At 41.3% G+C, this 14,282-nt stretch overlaps 1 protein-coding gene across 1 annotated transcript in view; it reads left to right on the top strand.

The window, feature by feature from the left end:
• LOC143883710 (protein BUD31 homolog 1) overlaps positions 1-13,088 on the top strand; it is a 44,474-nt gene extending 31,386 nt beyond the window's left edge. The window contains exon 4 of the mRNA XM_077387027.1: positions 12,724-13,088. Within this exon, the coding sequence (XP_077243142.1) occupies positions 12,724-12,879 (156 nt within the window). The 3' untranslated portion in view covers positions 12,880-13,088. The remainder of the gene's footprint in view (positions 1-12,723) is intronic.
• The last annotated feature ends 1,194 nt before the right edge of the window (positions 13,089-14,282 follow it).

Genomic DNA, 14,282 nt, shown 5'->3' with positions numbered 1-14,282 from the left:
GATGTTCCATTCAATCAAACACATTTCAACTACATCGGCCATAACTTCTCCACTATGTGAAGCTGGAACTATACAAAAATTAAGAATTTTTTTATGCAACTTCCAACTACCATCAATAAAATGTGCAGTAAGGCATAAATAACCCAAAGTTTGATTGGATGTCCACATATCCGCTGTTAAAGAAGCCCTCTGAGACGTATCTATCAATCTTTTCAATTTAGACTTCTCCTCTCCATAGACATTTAATACTTCTTTCCTCATAGTTGTGCATGATACAATATTGAGCCGAGGTTGAACTACCCTCGTAAAATTTCGAAAAGCAGCCTTATCAACAGTATTAAATGGCAGTTCAAGCATGACTAACATGATTGCCAATTCTCTTCGAGATCGGTTTTGGTCAAACATCCAAGGAGTAAGACTCGCCCCTTCCTCTCCATCATCACCCTCTCTAATTGGTTTAAACCCAATAATTCCTGCCTCTTGTCTCTTGTCGAGTACGGTATACATGTTTTTTTCCAAATGTCTTCTAAGACTGCTGGTGCCACTGCTGGTTGGGCATGGTAAGAATTTTTTACAATAATTACAACTAGCCCTCAAATCCAATCCTGCAGTTGTCTGGTCCTTTGTAAAATGTTTCAACACATTAGATGTGACCGAATACACTCTTTTCTTAATTGTATTTGTTGTGGAACCCCCAGCAGTGCTAACAGTATTTGCAGTATACTCTGAAGAATTTAATACCTAGATGATACAAGAATTTAATACCTAGATGATACAAAAGTAGTTATTTGTTCATTTCGTTGAAAATAAGCTGACAAACAAAAGGGTTAAGTGATTAAGTGGACACTACATAATTGAGAATGGGATAGATGCATATTTATAATAAGCGAAAAAGTAAATCTTACATCAATATCATTCTCGATATCCTCCATTTCCATTAAAAATTGATATAACCTCTGGATGCTCTACACAAAGAGAATAAAAATAGATGAACAAAAATACAAACAACAGTATGAATAAAACAATAGCATGGATAAAACAACATATTCAAAGGCCCTGTTTATTTTTTGGGTGCAAAAAATACAAACATTTCAAATCATTAGATGGACTCAGACTTTACATGTGAGATCCTAGCTAAAATTGTTCTAATATGACATATTGCTATTTAAGAGTGAGCACATGCATGTCAGTAATCCGAGATGCGATGTAACCCAATATAACCATCCACTGTTCGCCAAATGCTAATGTATGGGCAGGAAAGCTGAGGCTAAAAGATGAAATAGTATTCAATGCTAATATCAGCTAGAAGGGTAAAATAGTAGAATGCTAACGTATAACAAGGACTGATTGGTGCAACTCTGCAACCAAAAGAAGATAAGACTTCTGTGGAAGATTGTGATTATAAAAAAAAAAGAGCTTTTTATTCAACAATCAACATGTTGTAAATATAAAATACCCAAAAACTGATTATTGGACTCAACTCTGGATGGGTTTTTTTATACATAGTTTTCCCCCTTTTTTTGACAGACCATGGCTATTTGATTCCATAACCATAAGGGTTTGGATTTAAATACCAAAGATCATAAATGAGTAGTTTAGTGCTCTTTGAGAGAGAGAGAGAGACCTTGGCTTCCACAAATCACAATCGGTGCCAAAATCAAGTGGGAGGGAAGAGATCCTTTCTAGTTTCACTTTCCAGCTGAGAATAGAGGACAAATGACGGCCGGCGAGAGTTGCGAAGTCGCCGATAGGGACTTAGGGTTACAGAAAGAGAGAAAAGGGGAAAAAGCCAAACATATGACTCCTCTTTAGAAAGGTATCGACTAAATTTTAGGGTTTTCTTTGCTATTTTCACTCTTTAAAGTTTAAAGTTTATAATTTATATTATAATAATAATAAAAGCAAAATACATGCGAGTAAGGAATGCAGGTCGGGTTTTTCTACTTTAAAACCGACCCGACCCGAGTTTCACTCAGGTTTTGAGTTTTGAAACCCGGCCCAACTATTTACCCGTCCAAACAGTACCCGACCCACCCCTTTTCGGGTCGGGTTGACGCGGGTCGGGTTTTACTCGACCCAAGTTCAACCCTACCCACTGTATCACAGTTCCTTGTCAAGCCCTTACATCCATACCTGCTCTGATCCGCCACTCGATATCAAACTGATACCAATTTAGCTTGGACCATTTCGCTTTGATACCAACGGTCACTTGCCTTTTGTTTTAGTAGCGGAATAACCTGTGCAACGCCTCAACATACGCATATTCTAAGGCCAGCCTTCGACCTGTGCAAGGCTCTGAAGGTCTTGCATGCCCAACACCTCTTAATGCTTCACTTGTTCACACAATCTCTTAGCTATTCAATAGGCTACCAAGCTAAGATCTTAACATGCACTTCTATATACTTTGCTCACGGCCACCAAATCTTCCATCAAGCTACTGAGCTTGGCTTGGACTTGTAGAGACCAACTCTGAACCCCACTCTCGTGATCAGCCAGCATCACGAGCACATCGAACATCAGGCCTTGAAGCCCAATGCAAAGTCCATCCAGTACGAGGCATAACGATGCCACGCACAAATCCGCCAAGTCTAACGACCCTGTAATTTAAGGCACAGACCTATGCCATGAATCAATAAGCAAGGACCAACGTCCCACAAGCAACTCCAACCTTCTTGAAGCAAGGCCAGGTCCAGCCGTGCTCTGTTCCATTAAGCCTAAATACTTAGGCGCGCACACCACCGCATCAAGGGACCATCTGGGTAGTCGTAGCCCACCAAGGAATGAGGCATTCTGCCACATCCCAATCCGCCAAGCACAAAGGCTTGGTCATCCAAGAAGCAAGACTCCCCATGGACTATGTTGCATGAATTCGGATCCGCGTGTCGGGATCTGACACGGATTCGAGGTCTTGGATTCGGCAAGCCCCCAAAATTAGGATTCGGATTTGGTAATTTTTAAATTAAATAAAAAATTTAAAATTAATATATATATATATATATATATATATATATATATATATACACATATGTATATATATTCATGAAAAATTTGAGAGTGGAGGGTTGTTGCGAGTTTTGTATTAAGATAGTCGAAGGAGGAAGGGGGTCGGTGTTCGAGGGTCGAGTCACTAGGGCTTTTATTAAAAGAGTACGGGTTGTACTTTCATACATAAAAAAGTTAAGAAAACACATTTAAAGGGAAAATTTACAGGATTCGCATTTTAAGAGAGATAGCTATGAATCGGATTTGCCCGAAAAAACAGGATTCGTGCGGAAAGAGACAATGATGAATCAGATTCGCTCGAAAAAAAAAAAAAAACAGGATTCGTGAACGACATGGCTACGACAAGAATATGGGTGTGTTCCACGTGAATCCATGTCCTATTCGCACGTAGAGACGTATCGACACGGATTCGGAAAACTCGCAATCCGCACCCAATGCTCCCTTAGGGCATGCATATGTGCTGCAATATGATTTCTTGTTGTGTGCCTCGCACGCACAAGCAAGTCCTCGTACAACCCACAAGCAAATCACCAAGGTTCCGGCCTACACCCGCTAGACCTATCGGGGGAGGAGTCAGCATGTCACGGGACGAACTCCCTTATAAGGGATAAGCCAACCAACCAACCAACTTAGTCAAGAGTGCCCACCAAAGGTTCTCTTAGCGACTACTTTCCAAGAGGCAACGAGACGAGTCGAGTTTGGATTTTAATACTGACCGTGTCCCCGTAACACTAAGCGCTCCGCGAAGATTGGCTTGCCCTCAATTGTTTCCACGTGGCACATGTCACACGGGACTTTTGCCTCCAGTTGATTTCTTCTCTTCTAATAATTTCTTCATACTCCAATAAGTCTGCCCGGCGCTGGATATTGGATTCCTCCAACGAAGCATTCTCTTCTAGGTCCTCCAATTGTTACAACGAAGCATCAATTTCCCCTTTCCTTATTGTCTTGGATGCCCACAACATCTTTGACTGCTCCTTGATCCGCATCTTTATAGCTTTTAATTTCGAACAGAAGACAAAGCCCTGCCATCTAGTATAAGCATCCGCGCCACCATTCTACCATCTTCAGCTTCAGATCCTTCTGTTCACATAATGCCACGTCAAATTTAAATGGCCACGGCCCGTCCAGAATTTCAGCCATCTCCAACAATATTGGTCTATGATCAGAAATCTTTTTTGGTAATGCCTTTTGACAGATGCGTGAGTACGTTCATCCCATTCTTTTGAAATGAGGACCTGATCCAGACGGCTTAGAATGAGTTGAGATCTATTGTTAGAACATGTAAAATTCGTGTCAACGAGGGAAAGATCAATCACTCCTGGATGAAATTGGAGAAGTGATGCATAGTAGAAGTAATTCGGCCTGGTCTGTTTTTCTCATGTGGGTAGCGGACAGTGTTGAAATCCCTACCTACAATCCATGGTCCTTGCCAGCTACCCCGTAGTTCACCTAATTTTTTCCATAAGTCCGACCTCAATCTGGCCCGTGCTGGTCCGTATACGGCCGTCAGTACCCATTACACACATAAGTGTTGTGAACTGAAGCAGATTAAGATAGAGTAATCCCGCACTAATGTTTCCTCTGCCCGGATAATATTCTCCTTCCATATCACCAGAATTCCCTCTGCAGTACCTCTTGCTTCTTTTGCCGCCCACTGTATATTCAATCTTCCCTACACATCGTTCACTACAGACTCCGTCACCCCCGTAAGCTTTGATTCAGTGATTGCTATAATGTCCAGTTTCCTGCTTGAACAGATATCTTTGATAGTGAGCATCTTCCGCTCGGATCCCATCCCCCTTATATTCCAGAAAATAATCTTCATCGGAAAACTTTTTTGATCCCCAATCCCAATCCGAATGTCTTGATCACTTTAAGGCCTTCAATTCCCACATTCCTCTCCCCAGGTTTTTGCCCTTGCCTCATAGTGCACTGTCCCTGCAATTGATTTCCTCAAACATCGATCGTGTTTGCAGTAGATTCTCCTTGAATTGAAAGCCCAATTCATCTCCCATATGTATCATAGCCACAAACACCACCGCCTCGGCTGAGTCAGCATCTTCCTTCTTGCCCTCGCCACAAAAGAGGCATTTATCGATTTTGGATCTCAGATCAGCCTCCAAAGTGTCATCCGCCGAAACCCCAACAGAACTCTGCTGGACTATATTCAGGGCATCATGGTCACTTGGGTTCACAACAGTACACCCCTCCAGATGTGGAATCTGGCCCGCATCCGATACATTTCCCCCATTTTCCGTCTCCCTGGCAGCTTTCTCGCCATTCTCCTCAATCATCCCTTCAGCCATAATAGATGTTTCGCACATGGTCTGTTTTTCCGCTTTCTTCCTTTTCAAGGCAAGGTATTCACTGATAACCTCGTCTTTGGATAACGGGGAAGTATTGTTTCTCCGTCTCAGACTCAATTTCGCCACCACACAGGCTTTCCTCCATAGAACCTCCAGCGCAGCTTCATAATCACGGAAGACAAGTTGTTCCTCTTTTCTCCAACGATTTGTGATTCCGTTAAGAGATTGTAAGTTTTGCCCGTCTTCTTCGTTTGTGTTGTCAGGCCTGTAAGAAAACCCCAGTTTGATTTCTGATTCTTTTCTGTTTATGGTCTTTGGTAGGCCACCTGTCCACCACCTCTTCCCTAAGTTTATTAGGATAGAGACGCATGTCCTCCTTCCTAGACACGTTGCGCTTCCAACGAGCGGCAGTGAAAGAATCTGACTCGTGACTCTCCCTCTTCTTCCTTTTGATGTTATACCCACCATCCACCATCTCCCCACTGCTTCCCATGTCGCATATCTTATCCCGTCGCTTGTTTCCCACGCCACCTATCAGGCGATTCCCGAATCGAGACACTGCTAGACAACTCCTTACCGAATGTTCTCTGGAATATTCCTTGGCCCAGCCTTTTTTAAAATTCAAATGAAGTGCTTCAATTTCTTCATCCAATCTGATCATAGGGTCAACGACTGGAAACTTACCTTTCCTCAATCTCTCCGCTAACCAATCAGCCTCATCGGATGAAGAGACGTTGACACGCCCTTGATCCAATGGTGTTTTGTACATCATCTTCTCCGATCTCTCTGGCTTCTCGGAATCCGGCAACTTTTCGCCCATTTTCCTCTCACCACCGTCACCACTTTTCGAAGACGACCTGCTATTACGAGAAATTGTAAAGGTGTAACTAGCTTCTTTCGGTATTCCCACCATAGCTGGTATTTTCATATCACCACCGTATTCTCCGGCGACAGCCGCGACACCAATAGTGTATAGCCTGTTACCAACCTTAAGCTTGAGAATAGATCTCAGAAATGCCCACTTCAATGTGAATATTTTTGCCACCGCGTACTCGAGACTGCAGTTTATCCCCTTCCAGTTTGACCTCCACCACCCTTCTAATCATGCCGCCCAGATAGCAATCCCTGTGTTGGTTGTGGCCTGAGCTTGATTAGATTTTTTATTAGATTGTTTCAAGGGTAATACTTGGTGGTAGCATACGCATGGGAGGAAGGTCAGGTTTTGGAAAATGACAGGACCCAGAAAGAATTATAGACAGAAAGGGGGACGGATAGGAGAGAAAGGAGTCTTTCTGGAATTATTGTTCGCTTTCTAACAAGTGAAGTATGAGTTGGTGAGTAGAATTTAGTTTGCAGATTGAATCAATAGCAGTAGTATTTGTCCTATGTATTGTATGCATCCAGCTGGGCTGTGTATGGCTTCGACCAAATTTCGGCTTGAGAGACCATAATCTCTCGCTTAATTTTGGTTCTCTTGTCTGGATCCTTCAACTATGCTATTTGTAAAAGAATGTGGAGGTGTTGCTGCTAAGGAAGTTTTGGTTTTTTGGAGGAAGTCAATGGATGAAGGTTGGAATGATCGTAGTGTATGGAAGACGGCTGGGTATGATCGGGGAAAGTTTTCTCTTCGAATTGATCGTAAACACAGGAAAAAAGAATCCAGTTTTTCGCTTTTTTTGGTTCAGTCTCTCTGACCTAGGGTGTGCCCTGGCCAGTTTATTTGATACTTTGTAATGCCAATTGGGACTCCTGGTCCACAATGTATTCCTCATGGTATCAATGAAAATTTGTCATTTTTCCAAAAAAAATTAAAGAGGCTTTGGAAAATCTCTCGGTTTACGTTGTCCCTTTCCAAGATCCCTATAAAGTTTGGAGAATCTTTCGGAAGCAAACTTAGGAAGGAAACTTTGGAAGATCCCTAAAATCTCCTTATAAATATTTTGGAGAATCTTTTGGAAGCAAACTTAGCGTCAAGGAAGAAAAACAACAGACTTTCAAATCTCCTAAAAATTTACTCCCAATCGGCCAGGGTTGGATCCGTTTATGGTTAAGCCATTAGTGTTTGTCCCCGGTCGTTTGTAGATTTTGGCTTTTGGGTTTGGGGGCCCCACCTTCCAGTGCTTTTCTTAGAAGGGAGGCCATAGTGACTAAAGCGTATTATCTTATTGTTTCTTGGTTATCGGAGGGGCTGCGAGGAGGTAAAATTGGGAAGCTAATAAGGCAATGTGTATCCGACTGGTGGAAGAAAGGATTGAGAGCAGAAAAAATCCTGGATTTTTGGATCGGGTTCCGGAGGACCTCCTCCTTGATATGCCGGATTTCCAAATCCAGTATATTATGGAGGAGTTGGAAAAGTGTTCGGCATAGGCGAGTCGTGTAAAAGTACAAACTGAATGACTATCTAGATGGTGATGACAAGTCTGTTTTGATGAATGCCATGCTTTTCCACCCGAATTGAAAATATGGGAGTGGGATCTCAAGAAATAAAGGATTTTGCAGAGGCTTCTAAAGATTTCAGAAGGGATTCGTTACTATGAGAAGACAATCTTTCTAAGGGTTTTGGAAGGGAATTGAGTTTTTGGTCCGGGTTTGGTGTAAGGTCTGACCATAGCTTGGTGCAGGCAGAAAGGGTCTTGATTTCTGTTCTATTTGGCTCAGGGTATGTCTTGGCCAACTTTGTCTGTTACCATGTAATGGCAGGAGGGACTCTTGGTCCCCAATGTAATTTTTAGAGTATTAATGGAATTTCGTCATCTTTCAAAAAAAAAGATCACGAAAAAGTTTGCAAGAACTAGAGAAAATTGCAAATGGATTTCTTATGGGAAGGAGGTGAAATCCAAAAAGAAAATCAAGCATCTTATATGTTGGAAGGGATTTGCTAGCGTACATCGCAAAAGGCACTTTGCGGATAGGCTGTTGAATGTGAGAGCAGCCACCTCGTGAATGAAGACAAAATCTGCTGAAAAGTGAGCCTGTGTTGCTGTTCTCACATGCAACAGCCCATCCGCAAAATGCCTTTTGCGATGGACACTAGCAAATCCCATGTTGAAATAATGCAAGCAGAATAAGGAAGCAAAGGGGAAGCAAAGGGGTAATGGAATTGGAAGAGTGCAATTGTGAAATAAAGCACTATTTGACAAATGGTTATGGAGATATGGCGAGGAGACAGGCATTTTTGGCATAAAATCACGGGGGACAAATATGGGCAGGGTTGGGTAGATTGGGAGTGTAGGAACCTGTCTATAGGTAAAGGTTCAAGTGCATGGAAGTTTGATGGGGGACCATTCAAAATGCAATGAAGAATCAAGGAGTTCAGAAGATAGGGCCCGTCGTTAATGTTAAAAGAGTTTTATTTATTTTTTGTAGTGATATTTAAGTCTTTCTAAATCATTGGGGATAATAGTCTTTTCCCAATCAAAATCACTCGAGTCTTTAAGTCATTCTTCCGATTATCTCCAATCTCTTGTAAAGCTCTTCAAAATTGGTTTCATCCTTATGGTCTAATGGGCATTGCCCATAGATACCTTGTCAAGAGATTTTCAACTCTTGAGAGTTTATTTTAGTTCAAAAGTCTTAGGCTTTTATTTAGGGTTTTAGAACTTTCTTGTTGTCTTCATTTTCTTATATATGTAGCCTTAGGACACTTTTCTTTGATGATATGTCATGATAGAATGAGTAAAGATTTTGAGCTTCATATAAGGTCAGTTATCTTTGTTTCTTTTATATTCACCTTCTCTCCTCTCCCTATCATCCCCTATTGGTTGGGATTGTAAGCCAAAGCCCCCTTATCCTTCTCCTTACATCCACTTCTCCATCTCTCATCTTTCTTCTCAGATCTCTTTTTTCTTGTCTCATTTCACCTTATCCTTTTTTCCCATTTCCTTCCTCACCCTTCCCGATAGGGTTCATAAAGCGCTTTCCTTTTTTATTCCTACTACCCCTCTTTCTTGATCTTGATCTTTCTGGATGGTGATCTTGATCTTTCGTGATAATATTTCTTGTTCTTGATCTTGATTAAATATTCCCTCCCTCTTTCTGTTGCCTACGATGAATTTACATCAAAGTCTATTTGTGGTTCTAAGTCATCCTTTGAGCTCCTAATTAAATTTAGTATGTGGAGGGGGAGGAAATTAGATTTCGGGTAGATCTCTGGCTAGGTGAGTCATGTTTGTGCCATGAATTTTCGAACCTATATCTTCTAGCAACCTATAGAGGGGCAAGAGCATACGGCTGTGGAAGGGAAGGGGATTGGGGTCCTCGAGTGGATCATTAGGCTTAAGCATAACATTGAGGATAGTGAAGTACGTAGCCAAGCGCCTTGGTTAGGTCTCCTTTATTCCTCATATCGTTCCCCTTTTCTTGCTGGCAAAAGAGTGGATCGAGATACTCAAGGATTCTCCTTTCACATGGATGATGGTGAAAGAAAAAATTAGCACATGTAATCAACTTAGAATTTATAAAAATGAAATGTTGTCTTGCCAGCTGTTGCATTATTTGTAAGAAACCGAAAGAGTCCATAGACCATCTCATGTTTCACTGCCCTTTTGCTCACTGACTTTAGCAATACATCATCAGATCTTTTGGTATGTCAAGCCTGTCAAGAGGTGATGTTCCACCATCGTAGGAGTCTCACAGCAGAGAAGAACGGAAATGGTTTCCTTCCGGGATATTGGTATTGCGATGGTTGACGCTACCACAATTTCAAACGCGGGACGGAATGTTGACGATGTCGAAAGAAACAGAGACATGAGATAAAGGAGAAAGCGAGTCCGCCGCATCAACGAAAGATGAAAGACGAAACACGGGCGTGGCCTGACGGTGCGGTTGTTGTGGACAAGGATGATCTTACGATGGTGGAAATTGCAGGTTACGAAGTTGATACCAGATTGTAGCTGTTGAGGACCTGTTTGATTGGAAAAGTAAGAAAAGGATTGGTGTCTGGAAGATGTATGGTGCTGGGCTAGGTGGTTCTGCGATATGCCTACCGTTAGCTCTAACGAGGTACTATTCACCTTTCAATCAGAAGAACAGGCCAATCGGATCTTGGCCAAAGGAGCATGGGCTCTTGGTTAATTCCTACTTTCTCTGAGCCCATGGCACCCATCTTTTAGGACACGGGCCAAAACCATATGGGTGAGAGTCTACGAGATTCCCCTGCACGCTTGGGCGATATCGACGGTGAAATTCTCTATCATGGTAAATTGTGCCCCGGTTGGTTTCTGTCAAAGTTAGAGATGCATAGGACAAGGTCATCCATTGTCTCCCTATTTATTTAAGAAAGGGTTTTAATGAGGGTCTTAAAACTTGCAAGAATGGTCGTTCCATAACGCATCTCCAGTTTGCAGATGACAACCTCATCTTTCCTCAAAACGAGTGTTGAGAAAAAATGAACATGAAGAAAAATTTCAGATAGATTGAAGTCATCAATGGGCCAAAGATTACTCAGGTCAAGAGCTCTATAGTAGATATAATTATGCAGTATGTGGGTGTGCTAGAACATGCTAAGACAATAGCGTGCAGAAAAGATTAATGGTCCATCACATATCTTGGTTTAACCTTGGGGTATGGTATACTTCTGCATATCGTTGGGATCGAGTAGTTCAAATTATTGGAAAGAAAGCCAACATCTTGGAAGAAGAAATATTTGGCTTTTGGGAAATGATTACTTTTACTAAAGAGGCGTTGGGAGGACCTTAGTGTTAAAAATTCTGTATTTTTGGAATGGCCTGAAATCCATGCCGCCGGTGACGGATTCCGGAGTTCGCGGATCCGATGGAAAAAGCTGGAAGTTCTTTTGTTAATCCCGAGGGTAATAATGTCAGTGGCAGAGAGCCGTTGGTGAGACCCCCTAGGTTTTTTGAATCGCCCCTTTTAGCCCCCCTCTGAATTGCCCCCCAAAAAGTCGTCAGGTAGTAGAAAAGCGTCAATGTGTGGATCGATGGGATGGTGTGGAAAAGGGGCATCTCAAAGATCCTTAAATGCTGAAACACTTGGCATTCTGGGTAAGGCCAATTGTAAAGATCTCGCTGGCAGCTTTATGCTGAAGTCGGCGGAAGGCAAAAGGGTTATCAAAATAAAAAATAGGTTTTCCAATGAGAATAAACGTAATAAAAGAAAGGCGAGGATTTTGAAAACTAATGTTGGACATGAGAAGGTGGATCGCGCCAATTCATCTCGGCGCCACAAATGCCTTTAGATTGGGAAGGGTGGGTCCTCGCGTAGAAACTCTAAGTCTGAGGCTCGTTTTTTGGCCACCAGAGGTGGTCTCTCTTTTTTAAAAGAGGTCTCCTTGGTCGCACCAAAAAAGAGGAGATCAGGAAGTGTAGCTTTGTAGCTGAAGTTCAAAACTTTTTACAAGAAGTTGATAATCCTCCCACTCCAGCTATTTCGGTGAATATTTCATAAATTTCGGTGGGAATTATAACATTTCGGTGGACTTTTTAAAAATTTCGGTGGAAATTTTGTAAAAAAGGCTAAAATGAAATTTCAACCGAAATTTTAGTGACATTTTGGCGAAATTAAAGAAACGACTTCATGCAAATTTCGTTTCGGTTGCGGCTGAGATTTAAAACCATGACAAGTTGGAATTGAAATGCATTCTTTTATCTTTCTCCCCCCAAACTGATGATTGAAGAAATGCCCAGTAGGTAATAATGATGTGAGCCCGCGCATATTCCAGGCTAGCCCCATCTTCTAGCTCCAACTGTGGAGGTGGCCCAAACATGCAGGGGTATTCTGAAAAATCTGATCCAAATGGTTGTAGCTCTGATATGGTATGCCGTATTCCATGGCTCCAGTTCCAAAAGCTTTTCTCCGAGAACACGGTCTCCCATCCTACAGATTACATTCGCCTTTGTTAAAGTATAAAAATTAAATAATGCCTTCTCCAACAGCTTAAGATTTTGGAGTAATTGCTTGTTGACATGGTATCAGAGCAAAAGGTCCTGAGTTCAAACCTCCTTGATATAAAAAAATCCACATGCAATGGCAAACCCGAAAAGAGGGGCCACATGTGCCACGAGGCCAATCCTAAAAGGAGGGGCCACGAGTGAGGGAGAAACCTTGGGAGATCTTTTCCTTTTTTCTTTTTTTTGCGCCCACCTATTATCTTCTTCAGCCCCGTATCTTCTTCCATTCTCTAACTCTTTTCACACGCTATTACTAGGGCGTTGAGAAAATAGTTGGATGCATTGCTATTACTGTGGCTGTTAGCATGTATCTTTTTCCTTTTTTTTTCTTCAGAAGTGATTTATCATTTTCCCATCATTTACTGATTTCAAATCTTTTTTCTTCTTTTTTATTTCAAATTAGTTATGTTTGTTATCTTTAAAAAAAATGTTTATTTATTTATTTCCTGCTTGTTGGGTTGTGTGCCAATCTTTAATCTGTTTGGGCTGCATTTGATTTTCAGCCTGGTTATGAACGCCTCTGCTGTTTGCGATGCATACAGCCGCGGGATCACAACTTTGCAACAACATGCGTGTGCAGAGTCCCCAAACATCTGAGAGAAGAGAAGGTTATAGAGTGTGTCCATTGTGGTTGCAGGGGTTGTGCCAGTGGAGACTGATCTTCCAAGTATAGAGAATTTGAATGTTTTGTATTCTAGATCTGCAACCAGTCGTCCATCCCTGAAGTTATCCATCTGAGATTGGGTTCTTGTTTTAAATCCCCCTATAGTTTGGGAATTGTCTCTGTAGTAATTATTCTTATAAGCTTGATTAAAGATTATTATCAAGGCTCAAAAAAGCAAGACTAATCTCCTGTTTTCTATTATAATGGATTTATTCTAACTAGGGATTTGCTAGCTTCCATTGCAGAAGGCATTTCGCGGATGAGCTGTTGCATGTGAGAACAGCCACACCGGTTCACTTTTTAGCAGAGTTTGTCTTCATTCATGATGTGGCTGCTCTCACATGCAACAGCCCATCCGTGAAATGCCTTATGTGATGGATGCTAGCAAGTCCCTTCTAACTAATCTCCTGTTCTTTATTATAGTAGATTGATTGCAGCTAATCTCCCATTTTCTATTATAATGGATTGGCTCTACAGGCTGGATTTTGCTCATTTTTAGGATGGGACCTCTAGGGTCCTGAATATCATTTAACCTCTTTTTTTTCAAGTCTATTCATTTAGGCCATGTTTGCCAACCATGAATTACTTTTCATGATAAAATTAGTTTCTCAAGTGGTGAGGGAGGGGTGTGAGGAGGAGAGATTTTAGAGGGCATGAATATGTAGAGGGTGAGAAAAGCCTTAAAAACAAGGAAACAAAATAACTCGAGATTTTAGAGGGCATGAATACTTAGTGTCATTCTAGACCACAATAATGATATGTTTTAGTACCACTAGAATAATCTTTCACAAAGTTATTTCTAAAGTAGATCATTTTAGTGTCCAAGTCCAACTTTTTTCATATGACCATCTATGTACATCAACTAACCTATTAAATTTGAGTGATCCATCTTCAAATTTATCAAATGATTGACCCATATCCTTCATACCAAAATTCTTCGTGAGAAACTGCTTATGTCATCTAGTAACACTAAATCGCTACTAGCTAGTAAAACAGGTAGGGCGAGTGGGAGTTGGAGATATTTTAGAGGGCATGAATATGTAGAGCGTGAAAAAAGCCTTAAAAAAAAACTCCACTGAAAATATGATTGATCTTTTCCTTGTTTTTTGGCACTTCTCACCCACTACTCTTTCGTGCCCTTTCAAATTTCTCCTCACACCCCCTACCCCTCTCACCACTTGAGAAACTGAATTTTAGTGAAAAAAATTCTTTGTTACCAAGCATTACCTTGGTTTTTTTTATATTGTGGATCGTGATTTATGGCGGTGAATGATAATGAGGGTTTTGCATGGAATTTTATGATTGGCAAATTGTATCTTGACCTAAACATTTGCAATTAGTGAATGGATTACAAGTGCATGGATGATAAGAAATCAACATGAATAATGCAATTGGGTG

The sequence above is a fragment of the Tasmannia lanceolata genome, unplaced genomic scaffold (assembly GCF_043159265.1).
Source record: "Tasmannia lanceolata isolate RefF3 unplaced genomic scaffold, GAP_Taslan_0.1 ptg000008l, whole genome shotgun sequence".
Lineage (NCBI taxonomy): Eukaryota > Viridiplantae > Streptophyta > Magnoliopsida > Canellales > Winteraceae > Tasmannia > Tasmannia lanceolata.
The sequence above is the reverse complement of the archived record's forward strand: the minus strand, read 5'-3'. Positions and strand labels throughout refer to the sequence as shown.